The sequence below is a fragment of the Poecilia reticulata genome, linkage group LG20 (assembly GCF_000633615.1).
Source record: "Poecilia reticulata strain Guanapo linkage group LG20, Guppy_female_1.0+MT, whole genome shotgun sequence".
Classification (NCBI taxonomy): domain Eukaryota; kingdom Metazoa; phylum Chordata; class Actinopteri; order Cyprinodontiformes; family Poeciliidae; genus Poecilia; species Poecilia reticulata.
In genome coordinates, this window is record NC_024350.1 from 18,178,729 (window position 1) to 18,204,588 (window position 25,860).

Below are 25,860 nucleotides of genomic sequence, written 5' to 3' on the forward strand. Positions count from 1 at the left end.
AAGGAAGGAAGGAAGGAAGGAAGGAAGGAAGGAAGGAAGGAAGGAAGGAAGGAAGGAAAAGTAATAAAGGGAGGAAGAAAGGAGAGAAAAGAAGAACAGGCAGAAAAATGAAAGAAGGACATCAAAAGGATGGGTTGAAATAGGAAGGAAGGACACAATGAAGCAATGTATAAAAGAAGGGAGAGAGAACAAAAAGAAGGTAGGATACAAGGAAAGAAAGAAGGGAATGACAAGTAAAGACAAAAAGGAGGCAGGAAATAAGGAAGGATGGATCAGGACTGAAGGAAGGACTCAGTGAGTCGAGGTGGGAAAACAGGAAGGAAGCAAGTAAACAAGAAAAGACAGAGTGAAGGAAGGAGGAAAGTCACAGATAAGGATGAAAAAATGACAAATAGAATAACAGAAACAAGGAAGGAAGGAAAGGACTGAGGAAGACAAAAAATAAAAGGGCAAACTGTTGAATGGACAAAAAGAAGATTGGAAAAAGGAAGAACACAGCAAAGGAAAGAGAAACAGTAAGGATTGACAGACAGGAAACAAGGAAAGGAAGGAAAGACAGAAGGAGACAGTAATGTTTTCCAGGCTCTGTTCTGTTTCCAAACTTCTCCACACCTGAAAACAGCAAACCATCAGACTTTCCCTGCCTGCGTAGGAGGAACCCTTTAATTTTTATATCTCTACTTGTGAAAAATCAGACCTGGAGGTAGGGATGAGACGCAGAAACAAAGGAGAAAAGAAAGACTGTAGCAATTAACAAAGGCAGCAGCAGAGCTTGAGAGGATCCACCGAGCGCATTGTGTATGAATCTGATATTCAGCAAGTGAGAGATAATCCCTCCTCTGTGTTCTTTTAATAGGGAAGAGCTTAGAGAGGGGCCTCACAAAGGTTCACCATCTGTATCCCCCACGGCTGCTGGCGGCACGTAATCCACACATCAACTGTACCAGGAAATTAGGGCCAAAAAATAAAATTAAATAAAATAGCAGAGCAGGCCTTTCTCAGCTTCTCCTCCTCCTCCTCCTCTTCTTCTTCCCACAAGTTTTTACAAACGGAATCGCTCACGCAGGGTTTCTACAGGTTTCACCAATTCAAATTTAAGACTTTTTAAGACCATTATTAATTAAAATTAATGTCAGAAATGAACATAAGAAACAACCTTTACCCATGTAGTGTCAAGCTTTTAGCATAGAATGAATGTAGCATCACACGTTGGCAACAAAAGTGATCAATAGAGAAGATAAAGTGGAGATAAACTGGGATTTAAACCATGATAGACTCAAAAAAAAAACAAGCATGCTAGCTAGATAGCCTTTTTCATCTAGCTACATTGTTTTTTAGTTAGTTACCTAGTTATCTTCTCCCTCCATTTCTACTACAGGAACCAGAACCAGTGGTTAATGCTAACATAGATGCTAATACACCCTTGCTACCTGGCAGACTTGTGACCAAGTCTTTAGGTCTTACATTTATAAATATTAAAAATAAGACCTTGTGCTAGCTCACAAGCTAACACAAGTGATTTGGCTTGCTTTTTAGCTAGCCAGAACCAATGGTACCTACTAAAATGGCTCCTAATAAACCCTTGCTGGCTACCAATGATATATTAGCAGCTAGTTACCAGTAGCATGAGCTGCCTCAAATATTTGCCTGACAGAAAAGTCCAGAGAAAAAACCCACTACATAACATATGAGATTAAATAACTCTGCCTCCACAAAATTTAATGCCAACTCACCTTTTTCAATGTATATAAAGGCATTTTAAGGCCTTAATTTAAGATACATGAATTTAAGACTTTTTAAGGATGCGGACACCATGTCATCAGCGAGGAGGACCAGAGAGGCGAGAAAGTGGCTCTGAAGGAGGTAGAGGAAGGAAAAACGGAGGAGTGGAGGCCAAAAGAGCCCGAATGAGAATGGCCCACTCCGGCAGAAGTTAATGACAGGGGATCAGAAAAGCAAGATTTCCATTCAACACTTTGAATTATTCAGGGTTGCAGGGCAGCTATTTGCATTGCAGATTCCTCCACTCCTTTCTCTCCCTCTACATTCGCTCCGTCTCGAGCAGGAGAACGGCCCTGCCTCGGGGTGGGAGAGGGAGAGGAAGCCTCGTCCATGCAAAACAGGAGATTATCTGTCATTTCCAACACAGCCTGGGTTCAACAGTCACCGCGGCGCGGAAACAAATAAAACAAAGGTCAGAGAACACGCTTGCCAGGCCGTCGGAGCTATCTGGGAATATTACGACTGTCGCATCCCGTCAATTCTCTGCACGACAAAAACGACAACACATCTGTGAGCGCAGCTGCTTTACTCATGGCAAAAACACTAAATCTTACCAAGCATTTTGGTCTAGTTTCTGCTGCAAATATCTTAGCACATTTGAAACAAGGCAAAACTAACTGAGAAGTAACTTTACTGTAAGATATAGGAGCTTTTTTTAACTAAATAATTCCTTAATATTGTTATTTTCAAAAAGTTAGAGTTACACTTTCAGATTATTCCACTTTTAAGACATTTTTCCCATGGTGACCTATTACCTTTTCTTATGATGGGTCTATGGCCTACACAAAACATGCTCCTTATATTTTTTGCAGAAAATCATTCTTAGATAATGTGATTTTAGTCAGAATGAGCTGTTTTAGGGCGTCCTGTCACTTTAAATCCACGCAGACTGCTGCTGGCCACTCAACGGTTATCCTCGCATATGAAAATGCCTCCAAACAGATATGTAAATATACAACTGTTTATCTTGGAAAAGCAGAAGTGGCGCCTCCTGCTCAACCAACAAAAATGCAGCAAGAGGTTTCTGGATGGCAAGTCAACAACAAAACAATTGTCTCTTCCAGCAGCCATTGTACAGTAATAAAACCAGCTGAACAAACATGCTGGAGCTCCGCTTGGGTTGCTAGGTAACGGAACATGTCGAATGTGACTTAATTGGGAGGTTTTTGAAAAGGTTAATTTTCCAGAGACCATAAAAATGGCTTGTTGGTTGTTTTTAGAAGCAGTAAAGACCCAAATGTAACAGCTTTAACTGTCATTATTTAAAACAAGCTCCTTTATCTTACTGAAATATTACTTCTGAGTTAGTTTTGTCTTATTTCAAGAGTACTAGGATATTTGCACTAGAAACTAGATAAAAATACTCGGAAAAAGTTTGTGTTTCCGCAGGGCTGCAGCTTGACGTCTCTGTTGGAGAACAGCTTCAAGATGATGGAGTGACTCATCAATTACGCCCAAAAAGTCTAGATCAGAGGGAGGTGTAGGCATGGAAAGGAGGCGTTTGAGCTAAAAAAAAGGTGAGAGGAAGGGGGCTGCGAGAGGGGAGAGGCGACGTCTGGAGTCGGCCCCTCTGCGTTCACACCAGGAAGGAAGCCGGCGATATTTCAGAGTTAGTAACCCAAAGCCGTCACCACAGGGAGGTTCTCCCCTTCAGAACAGGAACCCTGTTTATTCTTCACTTCGATTGAGCCAATAATGAACCCGCGAAGGGAACGGTGTGGCCCCAGGGCCCACAGGGGGGCCGCGGTGCCAGTCAGCACATTCCCCGCCTGCTGTTTTTTCCCCAGCGCAGAGGGGAGGCGCGGAGATGATCTCTTTAAAGCCACCCACTTTCTGCATCTTTCATCCGAGAGAGACGGCTGAACTGCTTCGAGATGGCGATAAGACGGGAGAAGCTCCCCAGAAGCGAGGCTTAGCCAGGACTGAGGCGGGGAGGCGGCGCCGTGTGTGGGACAGGAGAGCAGAGATTTGGGGACCTTTCAGAGGTCAGCTAGGTAAACGTTTTCAAGGATTAACAGAAAGATAACTGAAGCCGTACACAGAACCTGCAGAAGGATTCCTACATCTGTTTCTTTAACATTCTCACACCTGATAGTCCGGTAGTCGATTTGGGACTAAATTGCAACATTTGTTACATTTTTAGCTGCTGTGGTTCTGTTTCTCACTGCAATGAGTCAAACAAATCAAACTAAGTAAGACACCTGTTCCCCTCCTCTCCTGCTGAGGCGCTGCACCAAGAACCACTGAAGGAAACGATATGAAAGCCACAGAATAAGACACTGAGCGCATCTTCACTTTATACAAAAATGAAGTCAGATTTAGCAATTTTAGGATTTCTGCTTTGTTTTTGGTAAAAAACCACGAGTCACTTTTCGTCCTAATGCTAAAGTGTTTAGTTTGGTTGTATTTACCCAGAATGCCCTGCTCTGTAGTCCACTTCCTGCTTTTGGAGTGGTCTCCAGTCCATTTGTCTAGAAAGTCCAGTTTGTTTGTGGAAGTGTGAATGTGTAATTAAACTCTGGTGAACACCAAGCAGACTGGAGACCACTCCAAAAGCAGGAAGTGGACTACAGCGCAGGGCATTATGGGTAAATACAACAGAAAAACATGCAAGGTTAATGCTAGCAGGAGAAACGACTCGTCTTCTTTTACCAAAACCAAAATCATACAACCGCTAGAATTTGAGGTTACTTTATTTTTGTTTTCATTTTGTAAAGAAGAAAGTTGCGTACAGCGTCTTCAGAGGTTTTCATGTTGTTTCCATCAGCGGTTCAGCGCCCCCACAGGCGAGGAGGGGAACAGGTGCAGAGTGAAAGTGAACCACAGCAGCTGAAAATGTAACAAATGTTCCGAATTTGATCTCCAATCAAACCGAGTCTACCGGACTATCAGGTCTGAAAACGGACTTCGTCCTAAATCCTGGGAGTGAAGATGAACGTTTAGTTTATTCAAAATCTGTCCCTGCTTCTTTATCATCAATCATTTCTCCCGTTTTTATCTCAGGAGAGTCTCACCGATGAGTGCTTCAAAGCAGTTGGCCATGGCATGTCGAAGGTCCGACTCCCGGCACAGGTCGGGTCCGTGGGCGTAGAGCATGAAGCGGTCCAACTCCAGCTTCTGGAAAAGAGACGCATTCATATCAGCAGGCTGCCCACCGACACCTCAGCAGTAGCTGCTCACAGGACGAAGGAGGAGGAAAAAAACAACAACATTGCAGATTTTCATGAAGGAAAAGAGCATTAGAGGGGGAAAAAACTCGAGGGAAATGAGTAAGTTGATTGCTCTGGTTGGAAAAGGTTCGACTTCATGGCACTGACAGATGTGCTCATGTGCTGTCCAGCTGTGGCATGAAGCAGGAATGAAATGGGTCACTTACAGACGCTGGAAAACGACAGAATGTGAAACAGTTGTGACCTTCATTTACTCTGAAAGCTTCTTGTACCGGTCAGTTACTTTTACACAACGCCAGTAGACCTCCTACTGACGCCATGTTGTAAGAGAACAAGATTTTCCTGCCCCGTCTAACTTAGTCACAATAAAGACAGAGCCTTTGTACACATTCAGAAATAGAGAAAATGGATTAAATTTAAATTCATTTTAGATACATGGATTTAAGACATTTTAATGAACTACAAAAAGAAATTAGCTTCATGGAAAGATGACAATTTCGAAAAATACCTTGTTTTTCAATAAAAAAATGTAGTGATAGGTTTTCCAGTCATACTGAAACTGAAGTAAAAACTCTTTTTTCACTTAACACTAGCTTAGAAAAAGCAGTTATTAATAAAAAATGTTTAATTGTGGTTTTCTCACACAAAATTAAACATATTTATAAAGTATAAACAAACAGAAACCTCTTATTCTGCTGAATAGAAAAAGATTAAAAGAATAAAATATTAAATTTTATCTAAATATTGTGACAATTAACAACAAATGTCAGAATTCAATCATATACATTCTAACGGATCCTACTATCAAACAGTACAGCACGTTTTTTTCCATTATGTTACATTTTTTCTGTTTTCCACTCTATTTCTGTCGTCTCATCCACCATTTGGTTGAGAAGTTGATGCTCCTACGTTAAACTGAAGAACCTGGAACTAAAAAAAAATATTTTGGATCCCAAAACTGACTCTGTTTGGACCGTTTCTCTTTCCTATTCTGGTATGCCCCTGCCATCTTTGTTTCTGTATCAACTGGCTCAATGACCAGGGGTACCCTCTGCTTGATGGCGGCCAAACTACAACATTCAAAGAAGGTCAAATTGGATGGTTGGAACAAACTTTAATGTAATAAATCGTTAACTGACGATCTTAAATTGATTATTTGTTTCCACAGCTGATGCAGTGAAACTGAAATCCAGAAGAAAAGCAGCAAAGCTGCTCCGGATCTGCACAGATTGCATGTAATCTAAATGAGTTTGTGTTGCTGAGCGACGGAGGTCAGTCAAACTTTCTGCAACTCATCTCCCAGCCAAGTGAAAAGTAGCCCAACTTGACTTTCCTGGCGGCGCTGCAGAGACAAAAAGCAGCCGGGGTGCTTTTTAATTACGGCTGATAACTGTTGGTGGTACCAGCCCCCCCACCCCAAAACCTCCCATACTCCTTGTGATTGCACACACACAAATTAAATCACAATTCACAAATACTCCAACTCAGAGGGAACCCGCTCTGACTTTTAAGCCCTGCGAGTGAAGTGGCGGATTGTGGCGGTGCTCGCTGAAGATACTTTCTGGGAGATAATTGCGAGTGTTCTTGAGCAGACGGCTTCAGAGGAGCCCTGGTAAACAACTTGGCAGCGCCCGATGCTGTATCACACTCACTTTAGCGCGAGCGGCAAATTGAAACAAGCCAAACTGCTACACGGCGCTAATGCAGATTCGGGCGGCTGCATCTTTGTATTCAGCGGGGAGCGACATGAAAGATTGAAGTTTTTAATTGGTTTCTCCACATCACGGGACGATTATTGTTGTGTTTCTTTACAAACCGTGCCAGTGAGTGTGGCTGGGCTGCCAGCGAGAGAGGAGGAGGAGGAGGAGGGGTGGAAGAAGAGCGATAACAGGAGCTGAAGAGTGATTCAGGAAGACCTCCGGGGGTCTGCAGGGACCCCGGTCGCACTACTCTCCAAAACAACAACCTTTTAACTCCAATTACAAACCTGAGGGGGTAAAAAATAAATAAATGCACGGGTACGGATGGCAGGAAGACAAAATTACTCTTTCCCCTTGTGCGCACTCAGAAAGCAGCTGAGTCATAACACCAGGATGGGAGACAGTTCCAGTTTCCACCTGCAGAGAGACGCTCACCTTGGCCAGCATGGCTAAGTGCTGGTTCTGAACGATGGCCGTCCTGTAGGTGGCCAGGCCGCCCTCCTCCAGGCTGGGGAACAGGTAGTAGAGGTGGACACTGCGAACGGAGAGGAATCCATTTGTAATGCTCATCTCTGCTCTTTTCCAGGAACACAAAACCTTTGCTTTCACAGGAAGTGATTTACACCAGACAGCAAAAGCCTAAATTGTTTCAGTAACATTTTAAAGGTGATTTATTATCAAAAATTGACATTTTTTTCCAGTTTCATACGTCCATTTGGGTCTCAACTGCTTCTAAAAACAGGCCTACTGCGATTTTCCTGGCAATAAGTTCATGTTTTTTGGTGTCTGGAAAAAGAGCTAGAAACTAGATCAAAAACTCTTAAATCTTGTGTTTTGTAGCATATTCACATTTAATGATGGAAAACTGTCTGTGTTTAGTCAAACTAACCACAAACGCAGTAAATACATGAAGGAAATCTTTTTGAAAAGTATCAATATTCAAAAAGAAGGAAACCTCGGCTGCATTCTCCAGGAAAACCAAATTAAAGTCTCCAACACAGATTAGCAGCCTCTGCCTTCCAGGCCCGGTTTGGGTCCAAGAGACGGCCGAGGACGCTTGAGCGGTTCCACAGCTGGGTTCTGCAGCGAGCAGGTTCCATTTTCATTACGCTCCAGCCTCTCCGTAACGCCGCGTGTCATTTGATTTCATTTGAATTAAAACAGGCCATTTCTTTCAGTCATTTCTAATCAGCGCTAAGAGAGGTAAGCAGGTGGCGTCCCGGTTTTTTGTTTTTTTGTTTTTGTTGTTTGCAAACCCCACATGAGCTCCGTTTGTTAGGAGTTGGGAGAAAACCTGGAATAAACACTTGGAGTAATTGAAAATAATTACCTGGGAGGCACAAAGTTTTAACTGTACACTGCAAAAAAACTAAATCTTACCAAGTGTTTTTGGTTTGGCTTTTAGTGCAAATATTTCAACACACTTGAAATAAGACCAAATTAATTCTCAATAAACTTGAGCTTATTATTATTAAAAATATTTGTATATTGTTTTTTTTATTTAGAAGTATTGTTTCCACTGGTATTTTCTTTCCACTTATAAAACATTATTGCTGTTTTTAAGTTAAATAACCTGCTAGTGAAACTATTACTGTATTAATATTACTTGCTGAAAAGTTACTTGTCAGTTAGTTTTGTCTTTTTTCAAGTGAACTAACATATTAGAGCAGAAAAGTAAACAAAGACACTTGGTAAGAAATTGTGTTTTTGCAGTGTTTGGAGTAAATTGGGACATTTTTAGATGAATCTTGTTAAAGAGTAAAATATCTCAACTTTAGGGCTCAAAAAAGGCAAAGTGTGTTTTAATCTGAAGAATCAGCCAGTGGAAATAGCACTTAAAAAAAACAATATTAAAGAATTATTGACCCAAAGCAAGATTATATCTTGGTAAAAAGTTACTTGTAAGTAAGGATGTCTTACTTCAAGTGCACCAACATAAAAACTAAAACAAAAATACTTGGTAAGAGTTTGTGTTTTTGCAGTGTACGGAGTAAATTGGGACATTTTTAGTAACGATCTGCTGGTGTTGTATCAACCTTCCAGAACCTCTCAGGTCTTCTGGTTCTGCTGTGCATCCAGAACCAGAACCAGTGGAGAAGCAGCATTCAGGTTATATGCACCACAAATCTGGAACAAACTTCCAGAAAACTGCAAAACAGCCGAAACACTGAGTTCCTTTAAATCCAGACTAAAAATCCACCTAGTTAGAGCAACATTGACCAACATATTTGATTTGTATGTCTTTGGGTTATGGAACTTATCAAAATATGTTTGTTCAGTTGTTTTGTATGGTGTTTTCTTTATAAGTTTATACATTTTCCGTGTTTATTATGAAAAGCACGTTGCTGCTGAAATGTTAACTTGATTGGTTTTTATATTAATCTGGTTAAAGAGTTAAATATACAAACTTTAGTGCTCAAATTTTGGCAAAAACAAAAAATTGTGTCTGTTTTGTATTTGTAAAATCTGCTCGTCAAACTAATACTTTTTAAAATTTTGACTTTAAACAAGTTCTTAAATCTTGCTGAAAAATTACTTGTAACACAGTTTTGTCTTATTTAAAGTGCACTAAGATATTTACACTTTAAACAAAAGAACTAGGTAAGATTTTGTGTTTTTGCAGTGTATAAAAAAGAAAATAGGCAGGTCGTGGTTTTACAAAAATGTTCATTTTGCTTTCAATGCTCAAGATTTTAGCTTCTTTATGCTGCTGATAAGTTACTTGTTAGCTTTGTATTATTCAAGACATTTACATTAGAAATGAAGCAAAATAGTTGGTAATATTTTGTTTGTGCAGAGTATAGAATAAATGGGGACATTTTTAGAAAAGCCTCGTTAAAAATAAGTGTGTCTTTTTTCCGTAAAAATATTGAACAAAGTTTGCTTCTCAGTACATTCATCTTTAATAATTATGACTAATTCAAAATCTTACCTGAACAAGAACGAATTTCATGTGGAGAAAGAAAAGCTTTTTTCACAGGATTGCACTTGGATTTATTTTTTTTACATCATCTGCCGATCTTGTAGGTCCCCTCTGTTCGGCACCAACTCCCCTCCCTACATTCGGGGCTGTTCGCGTGTGCAAAATGTTCTTTTGGCTGGACAGCAGAGGCGCGCGGACCCTCCAAGGGCAACGCGCACGAGGCAGCTGGCTGGATCTGCTGTAGCCATTTAACTGGACAAGGGGCTGATAAATAATTCAGAGGACCAGGGCGCAGGCCAAGCATGTCTCGTCAGACACTAACAATCAAAGACGGGTAGGAGAGGAGGCTGAAACGCGCCCGGAGATATCCTGAGGAACGGAGGCTAACTGACCTGCTTGTAGCTGCATAAAGAGCGGCAGTCTGTGTGCCACAATGAGCTCCTATTGGACTTTAATCCTCGGCGCTCACTGATGTGGAAGTGTTGGCGACACGGGTTACAAATTAGATTTTTGTGATAGAAGCTGTTTTTGTTGGATAAAAACATTTTTCTTTTCCTTCCAGGAGCAGAGGGAAAAGGAAAAGTTTTTATCTGCTTGTGAAGCCGTTAATTCATCTGGTGAATTAACAGTCGGAGGTACAGAATGTGGAAAATTAATACCAAGACTTTGTTTCTCTTCCAGGCAACCAGACTTTGTTGTAAATGGGCGGTATCATGTAACATTTACTCTTTTTTCTTCTACTTCTTCACCAAATACAAACTTGTTGCTTTGATTCTTTCAAATCGTTCAGTTTCTCAAACAATGCCAGGGTGGACCTAGCTCCGCCTTCAAGGCAAAGCTCCTCCCCCTCTCAGCTCCTTCAGACTAGCCAGCAGCAATTAGCAAACACCTGGTGGAACAGCTGAGCTCATTATAGCAGCTATTTATATTGGTGAAAGGCTGGTAAAAATGCCATTAAGGGATTAATGGAGGACCCATGTTGGGATAACTTCCTGAAGGCGGAGCTTCAGAAAGAGCAGGAGTTTTTAAAGAGACAGAGGCCCAATTTCAAAACATTTAATCAAGAAGTAAAGTATCTTTTAAACATTATTTGATATATATGGCTGTTTTATAACAACTGAAGGTAACATAGTAACTTGATTATGCTTTAAAATGTGCAGAAAATACATATATATATGTATTTTCTGCTGCTGATGTGGTCTGGATCAGCGGTTCTCCGGTTTTCTGACTGTAAATGTTGAACCAACACCATGTTTGAAAGAGGGAAGGAAGTATTTTAAATCATTTTCATCTAACACTAACACTAACACTTTTTTTAAATCCCACAGTCTTTGTAAGGTAATAAAAGGTTTTATGCACGTACTGTGTATCTTCCCATAAAATGTGTTATTACTGATAAATGCCATTTTTATGAATTAGAAAAAGGTCATAATAATGCAAACATATTAATATTAGAACATAGCCATAATATTACCTGAATAAAGTTGTAATGTTATGACTTTATCCTTTTAGTTTTATTTCTTATTTGTGGTCCTAATACTTCGTCAAAGGGGAAGAAAAGGAAAAATATTTAATATCTTTACGTTAAATATTTTATANATATAAAGTCAATATATAAATATATATATTTATATATATTAAATTTATTACATTTATATTACATTTAATATAAAGTCAATGTGGATTTTTGTTGCTTTTCAGAGTAAAGTTGAAATAATACAAGAATAAAGTCAGAATATTAATAGAATAAATCTTAATACGACGTTATTCTTGTAATATTATGACTTTATTCTCATATTTATTAATTAAAAAATATACTTTTGTGTGGCCCTAACACTTTGTTGTGAAGGAAAGTTGTAACAACAAGAGCAAGAAAATAATATTTAATATATATAAAAATGTTTAGGAAGAAGAAAAACCTTGTGTGAGTTTCTGCAGGTTCCACCAACTCAAATTTAAGGAACATTGATGTAAAACAGTCAATTTACAGATAAGAAAATAAATTTACTGGGTAGAAACGGGGAGGTTTTCTGACCCAGAGTCACCAAAGTCTAAAGAGAAACTGCAAGAAGTTTGAAGAGCTGATAATTAAGATTACTTCAAAAGATTACAAGAAAGTCTGGCAGCTTTGAAGAAAAAGAAAAAGAACTGAGTCATAGCTTTAGTGCTGAACTCAATGTTTCAGTGATTAAGTTATGAACTTGCTCTTTTTTGGCCACTGTAAGGATAAAAAGCTGCTGCAGTTTTGCAGCAGTTTCTCATCTCAAAGGATTTGGTGTTGTTACAGGGAGAGTGTGAGATTAATAACAGCTGTGAAATACAAAAACACTAAATCCTGCCAAGCATTTCTGTCTAGTTTCTAACGCAAATACCTTAATACACTGGAAATAAGACAAAACTAACATTTAGATAGAAACAGGAACTTGTTTTAAGTCAATAAATCCATAATATTTTCATCGGTAGATTATTGATATAAGTTTAATAATCTGCCAACAGCACTATTAGCATTTTATAACCAATATTAAGGAATTATTGGCTTAAAGAAGCTCTTATATCTTACTAAAATACTCTTAAGTTAGTTTTGTATTATTTAAAGTGTACAAAGATATTTGCACAGAAAAATTTAGATTATGTGTTTTGTCTGTAATTAAACATTTTAAATGTAGAGATTTGAACAATAAAAGATTCAAACTTCTTGGGTTAAAATGTCTACACTGCTAAAACAGAATCTTACCAAGTATTTTTGGTTTAATTTGTACTCTACGTATCTTAGTTTACCTGAAACAAGACAAAACTAAGATAAATAACATTTTAGGAAGATATAAGAGCTTGTTTTCAGTCAATAATTACTTAATAAAAGTGAAATAATCAAAATCTTTAAATCAAAATCAGGGAATTAGCGACTTAAAACAAGCTAAAAAAATTACTTGTCTTAATTAAAGTGTACTAAGATATTTTCACTAGAAATAGTCGGTAGAACTTGTTTTAATGGCAGCGACTCGTGTTGTCAGCAACACAGGTCGGCTAATTGAAAGTCGTCACTGACAATTTCTGGCTGTTCAAGTAACATCCCAGTTCCAATTACCAGTGAATCAGCGTCTTAATGAGGCGCAAGTATGGAGAAGAGCAGCTCAGTGACGGACAGGAAGGATCGCAGACAGCGAGAAAGACGACAGAAACGGAGTGAGGAGGTGAAGAAAGAGGGAGAAGAAAAGACGTTGTGTTGCAGTCGTCTTCGATTAGCGCCGGCGTCCATCAGAGCCTCACCTGGTGAGGAACTCGACAACAGCGTCGCCCAGGAACTCCAGCCTCTCGTTGTGATTGATCCTGGAGAAAAGGGCGGAGATTTGATCAGGTTCAGTCCGAAGCAATGAGCTCATTTCATCCCCCTCAGGTACGCCTCCGTCCCACAGCTAGAGTTAATTTTCCTGTCAGCGGGCCTGCCGGGCGTATTAATCACACAAATGGGCGCTCTGATTGCGCCTGCGGTCAGTGATGGTACGAGCAGATAGGAGCCGGCAGGCTGCCTACCTGGAAGGAGACGGGTCATCCTGACCCAGACGGGACATGATGTTAATCAGTGTGTTGATTCCTGGAAAGAACCGACCCGCAGGCGGGAATTATTAATCACAGAGGGAAGGGAAAAAACATTTACTTTCACTACAAAACCAAAAAAAGATGATTTTCCCTCTGAATGAATGACATTAAATCTGACTAAACCATTGATAGTGAGCAGATTACTTGCATATCCTTAGAGATTTAGTGGAATTAAAAATTACACTGCAAAACACAAAATTTTTACTATTTTTGATCGATTTTTCAGTCTTAGTCTATATCTTAGTTTTATCTTGTTTGAAATGTACTAACTCAACTTTCTGCAAGATATAGGAGCTTGATTTAAATAAACAGTTCCTTACTATTGATGAAAAAGCACTACTTTCACTGGCAGAACCTGGAAAAATTTAATATTTTGGCAAAATAATCAGCAAATGGAACATTTTTAATCAATAATAAAGAATTATTGACTTAAAACAAGCTCCTAGTTCTTGCTGAAAAGTGATTTGGAAGTTATTTTTTCTTATTTCAAGTGTATAAAGATATTTGCAATAGAAACTGGACAAGATGTTGTGTTTTTGGAGTGTAAGTACATAGTATTCACCATGCACTGCAAAAACACAAAATTTTACCAAATAATTTTGGTCTAGTTTTTAGTACACTTAAAATAAGATCAAACTAACTTACAAGTAACTTTTCAGCAAAATGTGGAAGCGCATTTTAAGTAAATAATTCCTCAATATTGATGAAAAAATATGAGTTCCACTTTGTCTTGTTATAAGTGAAATAATCTGCAAATTGATTTGGTACCTTTTAATCAACATTAAAAATATTATTTTCTTAAAACAAGCTCCTATATTTTGCTGTATAGTTACTAAGTCTACTAAGATGTTTGCACCAAAATTGAACCAAAATACTTGGTAGGATTTTGTGTTTTTACAGTGTATGATGGTCAATGGAGACACGTTTTAAAAAGTACTATCTAGATTATTTAAAATTAAAGTAATTTCAGTATATATAACCATCTGAACTTTAATAGAAGGTTTTCACTCATAATACAGATCATTTCATTGCCTATCATTGACCTAACTGATCTAAAACACGTAATAAATATCTTATTATTTAATGTCAGACAAAAGAGAAAATGCTGTCTTTTCATATTTTGTAGAGAAACATTTGGTTTCAGCCATACATGAGGTAAAGCCCACCTTTCTTCCTCATGTACATGTGGTGGACCTTCCTGTCGCCGTACTTCGGTTGGCGGATGCCACAGTTGGACAGCGAGTTGCGGGCGTGATCAGGATTCATGCCAAAGTTGAGGTGGTGACTGGGATGAGTCATGGCCAGCTGAAAGGGAGCGTGAGCAGAAATATTTAGTTCCTTCTTCTCTAAAAGTCAGGAGACTTTTCAACGGAACAAATTAACTAGTTTTCTTTCCTGTATCCAGGAGGAGTTTGTCACTTCAGGTAAATCTGAAACCTCAACACTGATCCAGACATTTCAAACATAACGAACTTGGAAGATCTCATCTCAGATCAGTTTTTAACATCTCTGTATTTATTTTGTTTTCAATTCAATTCCAAATTACAAGATTTTAAATTATTTATGAGAGATTAAAACGCAAAACACTTTGTGTTATGAATGTTTTGAATGAAAATTCAAACTCAGCTCCAGTTAATTTTATTTCTACTTATTAAAAAGTGAAAAACATGCCTGCATACTATTCAACACTTGGTCTGGGCTCCTTTTGCATGAATTACTTTTGCATGTAGCTCATCATCCACTGAATCTTCAACGTTTTTAAGGAAGCTGAGATCCACTTCCTTCTCCTCATTTTTCCATTAATATGCTTCCATATGTTATTCAAATGTCTTTAGCAATGATCGTCTGTGGCTCATGAATGTCAACTGATCTGCACTGCAAAAACACCAAATTTTACCTAGTATTTTTGGTCTAGTTTCTAGTTTAAATGTCTTACTTAACTTGAAATAAGAAAAAAACTAACTTCAAAGCAACTTTTCAGCAAGAAATAGGAGCTTGTTTTCAGTCAACAATTCCTTAATATTGATTTAAAAAGTATTAGTTTTGTTTGGAGGTTTGCTCACTTACAAAATGGGGGAAAATTCTCGTCATAAGTATTTTTTTATTTATATTCAAGAATCATTGACTTAAAACAAAATGAAAAGTTAACCAAGTTAGTTTTACTTCCAGATGTTTGCACTGGACACTAGACCAAAAATACTTGGTGAGATTTGGTGATTTTGCAGTGCGATTTTCTTTTGGGGAATTGAAGTTTTAATTTGCTGTAAGCTACGTTTTCCATTTTCACTGCTTCTTTCTTCTAAGGCTGTTTCTCCAGTTTTCTCCTGACAGTGTTCTTGGCATTAACCATTCAGCAGTCATCCTGTAAGGTAACGGCATCTGGACGTGTTTTGCAGTCATGATGAGAGTACAGAAACACATTTAGTGGTTGAAGTAAACCTGCCACTGTTGTGCCTCTAAAAGGTCATTCCAGGGTTAAGTTGTTGAGAAACGAGGCACCAGCAGCACTTCATTATGGAGTCCATCTTTCACATACTGCAATGTTAGCTTCACTTACAAAAAGATGCAATGTTGCCTTTAATTTTATTCATTAAAAAAACCTTCCAAGTTGCTTAAAAAGGCGTTGGGCGGCCAAATCACAGAACCATCTGACTAAAAGGCAGAATCTCTGTTCCTCTCCATGAATAGGCAGTAAAAATGTCTCCAGTCGTTGGTCTAAAAGGTACAAAGGTACTTCGGGAGTCTGAAGTGGAGTATTGCAGCGTGCAAGATCCTGCCCCACCTTCATGGTGGGAAACCAATGCTAAAGCTAGCATTGGTTTTAGCTTTTATGTTATTAACATAACGCGCTAAACCGTAAATGTACGCCTGATTTATAAAGTGCTTGGCTACTAATTGTTAACACTATGACAACTAGATACCAAGGTCAGGAAAAAATTTTAATTAGGAAAAAAAAAAAAGTGAGGGAGAGGGAAGTAGTTCAGTTATGCTAGCTTGACTTTGACAACTTAACACGTAGATCTGCTGTGGAATTCAATGTGTTTCGGTTCAGTTAAAAAATAAAAACAGGCGGCCTCCACACCAAATCTGACAGATCATCAGTAGAGCAGGTGTTTATATAGTTAATCAACCACCACAGTGTTAAGATTAGCCAATTGCTATGATAGCTTAGCTATACCTGCTATCACTTTTACAAATGTAAAACTGAGATGGACTGAATGTTATGTTCCTTGTCTGGGAAACGTTTGCGAATTTTTTTTTTTGGTGTTGAATTGCTATGGCAACGAGTCCGTGTGTAGCGTAGCCGACAGAGAGCGAGAAAAAATTGTTTTTTCAGTGTTATTTTTCCCTTTGCTGTGGCGCACTGCACTAAATTAATACTACCTAGATCTCCAAGTTTCATTTAGTTAACAGAGATGCTCTACCGCCATTTCTTATGGATGGCATGTAAAAGAATCAGATGTAAACAACAACATGCAAGGCGTCCATGTTGTTGTTTACCCAACAGCAATGGCAGCTTCCTCAAAATCCTGAATCTGATAATAAAATGCAATTATCTTCTTGCCTCAGAGATCCCAACTGATCCAAAATAACGACTACAAGGAATCGGTAGTTTATTTCCCCAGTGTTTTACCTACCATTAGTAAAACAGAAGCCCGAGAGAATCCGGACGGATATAGTCACAGGTGTCAGGCTCACTGACTACCTGACAGACAGGTCAAAGATTGAGAAACTGAAGGGATGTTCACAGTCATCAGTATTTCTCACATTTAAATTGTGACCCCAAGTCTAGTCTTTTGCAGAAAATAAAGTTGTGAGGAGTCTTAATGACGTGGAAGCTGGAAGTAGATAACTTGTTCGCTTTTGTGGCAGGAAAGATTAACACTGAAAATGCATATTTTTGCTATTTTTCCTGTATCCTGTTTAAACATTAAGAAAACAAGATGCACTGTGTGAAAGGAGTAGTACACTAATAAAACAAACTAGTTGGATTTAGAGTTTATTTTTATTTGGTGGCCAGGTTGGAGGCTTTGGTTTTGAGTTAAGAGTGTGTGGATGGCACAGTGTTTCAGAGGAGTAAGGGGGTATTTCAGTTTTTGATGTTGGTCGACCCAATCTTTGATCAAGATTGTATTCTGACTAGGAAGATGAGATTTTAGGATCAGTGTGAGAATCTGATAGGTTTTTGTTCAATTGTGGTTTTTGGTTTTGTGAATAAATTTAGTTGTTTTTTGGTGCAATGTGAGTAGGTTTTGGTAGGAAGGGAATGGTTTTTGGTGGAATGAGATTGGTTTTTGGTTAGATGCGAGTAAGTTTTGGAGGGATGAAATTTGTTTTGGTAGGAAGGGATTTGTTTTTAGTGGGAAGGCATTAGTTTTTGGTAGGATTAGATTTTGGTGGAAGGAATAGTTTTTTCTGTGCAGTGGTGGAATGGGGTTGGTTTTTGGTTGGACAGGATTGGTTTTTGGTAGAAAGGGATCGGTATTTGGTGATATGGGATTGTTTTTTCTGTGTGCTGGTGGGATAGGATTGGTTTTTGGTTGGATGGGAGTAGTTTTTCGTGGGATGAGATTGGTTTTTGGTGTGAAGGGATTGGTTTTTCTGTGTGGTGTTGGGATGGAATTGGCATTTGGTCGATTGATGTTTATGGTTTTGTAGGTGAATGAGACTGGCTTTAAAACCAACCCACAATGTTATAAAATAACACTTTGGATTTATGTTGTTAGGCTGGGTGGGAATTTTCATTTGACAAGTAAGGGTACATGATCAAGATGGAAAATTTCTTTTAGGAAAAATGGTTGGCTGTATGGGTGGGTGGGTGGGTGGAAATAAAACAAATCCAGTCTTGTACTGACTTGTATTTCATTCGCTTGCTTCTTTTCTTCCTTCAACAAAATGCATCTCTACCCCGCTCCATCTGAAAGCATCTTTAATTCTTTATCACAGATGGCCAAATGCTGGAGAAAGCTCAAGGCTGTTTGCCAATTCTATAAACTGCAAATGCATTACAGTTACAGCTCCAAGACAGCAAATCTGAGGTCATCTTTCAATTTGTCCTTCCAATGAGACTAATAGTTATGAATCAGAAGACAAGGACAGCTTTCAAGCTGGTTCGCATAAACGGTGCTTCTGTCTTAATCTCTAAAGCATCAACATTAAAAACCTCCACAACTATTAAATAATAAAGTAAGCAGTATAACAAATAGTTTAGCAGTATACTAATGCTTAATGTATGCAAGATGTAGTCAAATATAGTTAGTATCTTAAGCAGGAAACTATTAATTCAAGTGATTTCTTTAGACATTCTCTCAAGGTGTCAAAAGATAACTGATGGATAGGGGCGACCCAAGGCTCAAGGCTGGGAAATCTTCTGTTTTACTAAATACTAGGTATTAAAATAAAAACTATAAAGGTTTGAAAAGCCATTTGTGGTTAAGAAACTGATAAGTTCAAAAGATTATCATTTGGTCTGACCACTTTTTGTTGCCAATTGCACATTATTTCCCTACAATTTATAATTTATTCATCATCTAATTTCTCTGTGGAACCAAAGTATTTTTAAATTGGATAGAATTTGATGCATCTAGTCAGACGCATAAATAATTTGCTTTAATATAAAAACTCCATACCATTTCATTGAAAAAGTTTTGAGTCTATTTACAAAGTGTAAACGAAAAAGCTTATTATGCTTTGAAATAACCTGGCTTGAAAAATTTTAATTTGTTTTTTGTAAAGTTTGTTTTGTTTATTGTGAACAGAAGTTATTTAAATAAACTGCCATATTTCAACAGGCATTAAATATTAAACCTGTAAAAAACTGGCTAAGGATGAACAGATTGAGACGACTAACAGACGGATGGATGCGTAAATGAATGGATAGAACCTAAAATTAGTCAAATCCTAATAAATTATCAGACACTTAAACACTCTGCGAGTGTTTTTCAGGCAATAAGGTCAAGAATCAATGACATAGATGAATAAAAGCCAATTTTATGCTAACTTTGCAAATTTTTATACAAAAAAACCCAACAAAAATAAAACAGTTTTCCAGTGAGTAGAAAAACACTGCTGTAGTTTTAATTTGTGGCTGCTACACAAAGCTTGAGTAAGTCATCAAATGCCAACAGATTAGTCTCTTCCCACCTGCAGAAATCTCTTAACTCATCACTTCGCAGAACAATTTGCAAGCCAACACTTCCAAGGCGACGCAGGCCTAACATGTAGTTACTTCTCAGTTCTGTGTGTCTTTCACTTGTACTTTTCTTTAACTAGATTTAATGCTTACACTAGGACTTTTGTGCCGTACCAAAGAGAGCAAGCAATGATGGGTCAGCAACTGTTCCAAGGAAATGAGGAGCGAGAGCTTCTTCTTTGTAATATTGGAAGCTGTTTGTCTGAAAAGTAATGGCTTACATTTTCATAAGCCAGTAAAAATGCTGGAATTTCAGGTAATATATCCCTGAGGGTAACACATGAGTCAATTTTCAGCTTTGTTTGAGGAGGAAGGTGGGGGGGAAAAAAAACTGCTGTGCCTAGAAAGACTTGCCGTAGTGGAATATCTCAAACACGCCGAGGGGGAAAGAAAAAGGAGAAAGATAGGACTCAGAAGGATATGTCGAGCCTTTATCAATCTTACATTAGGAGAATGTTAATCTCATCCCCCAAAAAAGAGAAAATAGAAGAAACTCAGACTTCTTCCCCCCCTGGGCTTGCGTTTCAAAATGCTTGTCTCCTTTCAGCCAACTTCAAATCAATTTCAGGCTCCAATGAGATATATATGTAAAACTCTAACAGAGAGCTTTCAATATTTATAGTTACTCAAGAGGCCTTCAGCTTTGTAGCGTTTAAACAGAGAAATGACAAATTTAAAAGCGATTGTGGTTTTTTTTTGTGAACCAAGTCTGACGTGACACAAGCAGAAATCTACCAATTTCCAGCCCGGTCTTAAAAGTTTTACACTTAAAGCTACGTCTTTCAATCTCCACTCTCCCATTGTGCGATGCCAGACGTGTCAACGACTGCCTGCTGCACAGCCTCAAGTACAGAGCCGGGTAAACAAACCAGCTGCTGTTTGAACCGTGCAACTAACAACAATGGTAGATTTTTAGCTGATTGATATTGGCAAATATGCCTGTGCACGTAATGACTGCTTACGGAGTGGTGGTGATTTAAGTCTAGTGATCAGCAGCTGCTCGAATGCCTGCAGCAAAAACAGGAAAAAACTGTTCTCAGAAACCAGCAGGAGAACTTTACTTCACACAGAAAGTTCAAGGCAAACCTCACTCTATTTACGGAGTTAAATATTATTTTATATAATGCAGAAGCAAATCAGCCAGATTTGCTTCAGATTTGTCAAGTTATTATTAGACTTTGGATCTGAAAGACAGAAGATTGGGGTTTCGACTCACCAACCATCAAACAACCAAACAAACTCGTTGTTTTGGCTGTTTATCGTCGCTGCTCGACATTTAGTCCGCTTTCATCCAACTCTAGTTTGTTTGGTTAGAAAGTCAAAATCTCATCCACCAAAAACCTTCGTCTCTGTTTGGAAGAAGTGAACTCTAGAAAGTTCGAATTCAAACTGTCCCCTTCCTGAAATAATGGCCTAAGTTTTGTTTGGTTTTTTTGTGCCTAAATTTCAATGTCAAGTTTATTTATTTGGCATTTTTAAAAGTGCACCAAAGTGTTTGACACATGAAAAATATAAACCGTCTTTGGTAGAAAAATTACATTTTAGGACGGTGACTGTACATGAACTGCAAACGGACAGGAAACCTCTCCAAAACCAGGGAGTGGACTGTAGTGCAGTGCATTCTGGGTAAAAACAACCGAAGCAAATGCAAAGGTCTAAGAGAAATGACTTGCGTACCTTTACCAAAGACAAAAGAAAAATCCTACAACTGCTAAAATCTGACGCCACTCCATTTTTGTTTTCTAAAGAAGGAAGTTGCACTCGGTGTCTTCAGTAATTCTTGGTGTAGCGCCCCCACAGGCGAGGAGGGGAACAAGTTTTTCAATTAGTGTGTTTTGTTTGACTCAGTGCAGTGAGAAACAGAACCACTGCAGTTGAAAATGTAACAAATGTTGCAGTTTTGGTCCCAAATTGAACCAAATCTACCGGAGAATCAGGTGTGAAAACAACAGAAGATTGGCAACCAATTAACTCAACTTGCAATGAGAGTTTATTAAGATCTGCACGATAGAAGCTAGTAAACTTGAGCAGATAATAAAAGCTGACAGCGGTATTGAGGGCAGCTGCACTTCAAACAGAGGGACACTTCTACCACATGCCAGCAGACAGATCAGAAAACAAACAAAATGCCGCGGTACACAGAGCACACATGCATGGGGCTCACAAACAAAAGCGTGCAGCATCAGAGCGCAGGCCAAGGACTTGTACGCTTCAATAATTGAAGACCTCTGCGATGCCTCTCGTTCTGTCAGCATGGGTCAAAAGTGAAGAATGGCAGTAGAGCAACAGGGGTTGGGTGGGATTATGATGGTTCGGTGGATGTGAGGGACTCGGGGATGAATGCGTGCCTCTCCAACTCCAGAAGCCCACAGCCCTCCCCAGCTTTAAATGTTAAATGTTTAACAGGGAGGCTCTCAGAAGAGGAGCTTCAAAGAGGTGTTGCTGCTCTGCAGCCGGGCGGAGGGAAGCTTCGAGTGCTCCAACTCTGCCAGGCTGCATATCTCACTGCAGGATCGTTGGGCTATTCTCCACTTCTTCATCAGGTGTATTGATTCCCGAAGAGGTAAATGAGTTCACAGACAGCCAGTGTGTTATCATGATTATATAACAGCTCCTTGATTTGCAGGTAAGCTTTTATTCAGCATTAGAGAGAATCTGCAGAGAAAATGGATTGATTCTGGACAGATCGACCCAGCAGACGGGTTTCCCCCCCGTGATCTTTCATCTCCACGGAAGAGTGGAAACGTTCCTTCAATAGAGGAACTGCAACGCCGCATTAGGCCATTAGAGATAAAAAGCAACAGCACAGAAAACAAACAAAAGAGTTAATTTTCACCAAAAACTCAAATTTTGAGATTAAAGTCAGAAATTTTCCAGAAAAATGAAAATTTCTGAGTTTGCCAAAATTTAGAGAAATCTCGGAAATTTTCTAAAAAAAAAAGGGGGAATTTTTGTGTTTGAAAAGTTGTTTTTTTTCTAAAACAAAGGCTTCAAAATTTTCAGATCGCTCTCAGATATTTACTAGAAAAAACTAAGTGATTTCTGAGTTTGAAAAGTAAAAGGAAAAATATAGAAAATAAGTCACATTTTCTAGAAAACGAGAAAATTTCAGAGTTTGGAAAGTTAAAATTTTTTGAAAAAAAAAAAAAACTAAAATTTTAAGAACTCAGAAATTTTCTAGACAAAAACAAGGAAGTTGTTGAGCTTAAAAAGTAGGGGGTTTTTTTCTAGAAAAGACTTCAAAATTTTGAGATGAATCTCAGAAATTGTTGAGAAAAACATTTCAAAGATTTCCACTGGTAAATTATGTTGGCTTGTTGATGTTGTGAACCATCTATTTTACTGGATTACATTATCGGGACTCTTGTTGCTGTAAAAGTTGTTTTTGGTCAAGATAGATGGTTTATGTTGAGAATTCTTAAATTAAGATTGCGTCTGTATTTGGAAATAAAACATGTTTAATGCAGATCTCTGACTGTGGAGTTTGGGCTGGATGGGTGCTGCATGTAGCTGGATTTGGACTTTTACTGGTTTTTTTCTCTGGTACCAGTAACATTTACATTCAGCTTGACTTTTTAGGTGACTAGTTCAGTTTACTGTTGAATGATCCGTACTTTGAAGTAAAGTTTTGGTTCAGTTCAGCATTTTTTCTCCACAGTAGCTGTAAAAAACCCTTAATTTTCCCAATACACCCTGTATTTGTTTGGTACATATGTGCATCGATGCGACAGAGCAGAAATGGATATTTTTAGTAAGAAAACATTCAATAAAAACCTTCAACCATCAGTTTGTTCTATTGCATTTCGATTTCACAATCATGGTTTCCCTTAACGTATGGTACAAGAAGCGGTGAGATTAATCCGTTTCTCAGCACAGCCACTTGTCGGGCTTCTGGTGACTGAAAGGCCGAATTTAAGGTAATATTTTTGTAGCTTTTTAGGGTTTTCAGGAGGAATTCAGCAGCTGTTTGAAAGGTTTCCACCCGCACATTACAGCCCATTGGAGGCAGATTAATTCCAAGCACACAAGCCCTCGTATCAAACCACAATTCATTTGTAATGCAATCAAAGAGTGGTACTAGATTCCCTCATGTTTAATGAGTAGACTGTCAGTGAAAAACATCCATCTCATTAAAGGCGGTCGGCCCCTCAGAGTGGAGCTAAATGAGAAGTGACGGAGGATGTGAAACCTGACTCGTTTGGGAGCGAGCGCCGCCGCTCCGTCTGAATCTATCTAGACGATGGGTTTGTTTCCACTGCATAAAAATCATTTGTGGTTGATAAATATTTGGCTCTTTATTGAGAAACCACTTCCTCACACCTCAATCTCCTGGGAATAAATTCACATTTCTCCTTTTCCCTTTCTGTTCCACTGGGAAAAAGACAACATCATCTTCCACCAACTGTCTTCGACTCCAGCTTTCTCTGGCTGGGCGACTGGCGACCCTGTGACCCCTCTTCCCTTTATTCATCCCTGGAACTGAGGCCTGCGGTGAAGCCGCTCCGCCGCCTTTCATCAGCAGCTCACCCTGGGAGAACATTCCCTCAGAACCCAGCGGACCCGGCTCTGTGTTTACGTGGAAATAAAGAGCGACCGGACCGAGTCAGACCAAAAGGTTTCTCTCCAAGGACAAGACGTGTGCAGATTCCTGCTTCACACTGCAGGGAACGTTGGCGGCTTGTTCTGGTTCATAATGAACCAAACGTGCATCAACCAAGCTAACAGTGGCAAAGCATGAGCTAAAAGCTCATCGCAGCTAGCTAAAACTAACTAAACAAAAACTAGCAACATTTTTGCTTTTGCAGTAAGGAAAAACTGTAATTAATGGAGAAAACTAGAACTAGAACTACGTGGTGAATTTACAAAACTAAAACATGCTGAAGTTATGGACGTAATGTTCTTCGTTTTTATGAATTAGTCTTTCGAAATGTGGAATTTATTTTTTACCTCACAAAAGCAGTTTATGTCAGCTGTCTGCAAATTACGGCACTACGTTTATTTTCATATTATTTTTATTTTTAAAAATGTATGTATTTTTTATTTTTAGATTAATATAATATTAATAAGAAACAATCATTATATTAATATTATTAATAGTGTTTTTTTAATTATTTGAAACTAATATTTTTAGAGTAATAATGTTTTATATAAATGTTAATATTTTTCATAAAATATTTTATTTTTAAGAATATTTGTACATTTTGTTTGTAACAATAATTATCGTTAGAAATTATTTAAAATATTACAAATTTTTATATCTAATAGTATTTTAATATTTTAGCATGAGTTTTACAATAAACTTAATTTAAGTATTTTTAATGATATTTTGTAATAATTTAACAGGTGATACCAGTTTTATGATAATAATTAACGATAGTTTGTTATAATAACAGTAACGTGAGCAGGCTGGCTCCCGCCGTGTGCTGATGATGGTTCTCTATTCGGGTCATTTCAGCCGCAGCTTCAGGTGAAGTTCTGACAAGCCAACACACACAAACAAAAACAAACACCAGTGAGCCGGTATTAACACCTCTGTGGATATCATTGTGATAGGAAGTGGCAGCTCACATCGCACTGAGGCCGCGGCGCGAGCTGCTGTGTCCAGATGATCGCTTCTTAGTTTCTGTTTGGCTGAATGAGACCAAAGGAGGCGGGACTCGTTTATAAAAGAGGACAACGCCGTTTCCTTTCCAGCACTCGTAAGAGACAGGTCGTCGTTATGCCAACGACAAAGAAGCCGATCGCTGATCGATGCGGCCGTAGAAGTAGTGAGCCCGGAGCGAGTCCTATTGCATCCTTCCCCCTCTAACTATGTACAGCCTACAACACACATTGATTTCTAATGTATCAGCTTATGACAGCTCTTCAATACTGCTGCAGGCAGCCGGGGAGAGGTGAGCCGGGCTGGTGTGTGTGTACACACACCTGACAGGGGAGAGCTGGCATTACGGAGGAGGGCTTGTTGTTGTCCTCCTGACTACTGTCACTGCTAGTCAGGGAGCCGGGAAACAAACTCAGGCCAGTCACAGTGAGCCGGTGTCGGTGTGTGTTCGCCCAGCTGACTCCTGAAACCCCGTTTCCTCCTCGACAATCCCTGCAGAGGCTTCAGTAATGAGGGAACGCTCCTCATAACAAGCTCCGGCACCAGCCTGGTTTCTAGATTTTTCCTCCCAAAAGGCTTTATTTATCATGTTAGTGATCAGCAGAGGTGATCAGAGTATGCCAAAAATTTTACTCAAGTAAGAGTAGCACTACTTTCAGGGGATTTTTTAATGAAAAACTTGCACATTTTATGCTTCCACTTTGGTTCCTACTGCTTTAAAACCAGGTAAAAAGCTTAATATTAAAAAACTAGCAGCTTTTTGGCAGTAAGATCAAGTTTATTAGTTTCTGAAAAATGAGCTGTTACGAAAACCTACGGAATGTGAGGTCACAAGGTACTTTCTTGTCACCTAGCAACCCCAGCAGAGTTCCGCCCGTCACCTAGCAACCCCA

At 38.8% G+C, this 25,860-nt stretch overlaps 1 protein-coding gene across 1 annotated transcript in view; it reads right to left on the reverse strand.

The window, feature by feature from the left end:
• drosha (drosha ribonuclease III) overlaps positions 1-25,860 on the reverse strand; it is a 135,040-nt gene that overhangs the window by 66,121 nt on the left and 43,059 nt on the right. The window contains exons 18-22 of the mRNA XM_008396408.2: positions 14,339-14,477; positions 13,107-13,167; positions 12,843-12,902; positions 7,088-7,187; positions 4,797-4,899 (exon numbers count right to left, since the gene is read on the reverse strand). Of these exons, the coding sequence (XP_008394630.1) occupies positions 4,797-4,899; positions 7,088-7,187; positions 12,843-12,902; positions 13,107-13,167; positions 14,339-14,477 (463 nt within the window). The remainder of the gene's footprint in view (positions 1-4,796; positions 4,900-7,087; positions 7,188-12,842; positions 12,903-13,106; positions 13,168-14,338; positions 14,478-25,860) is intronic.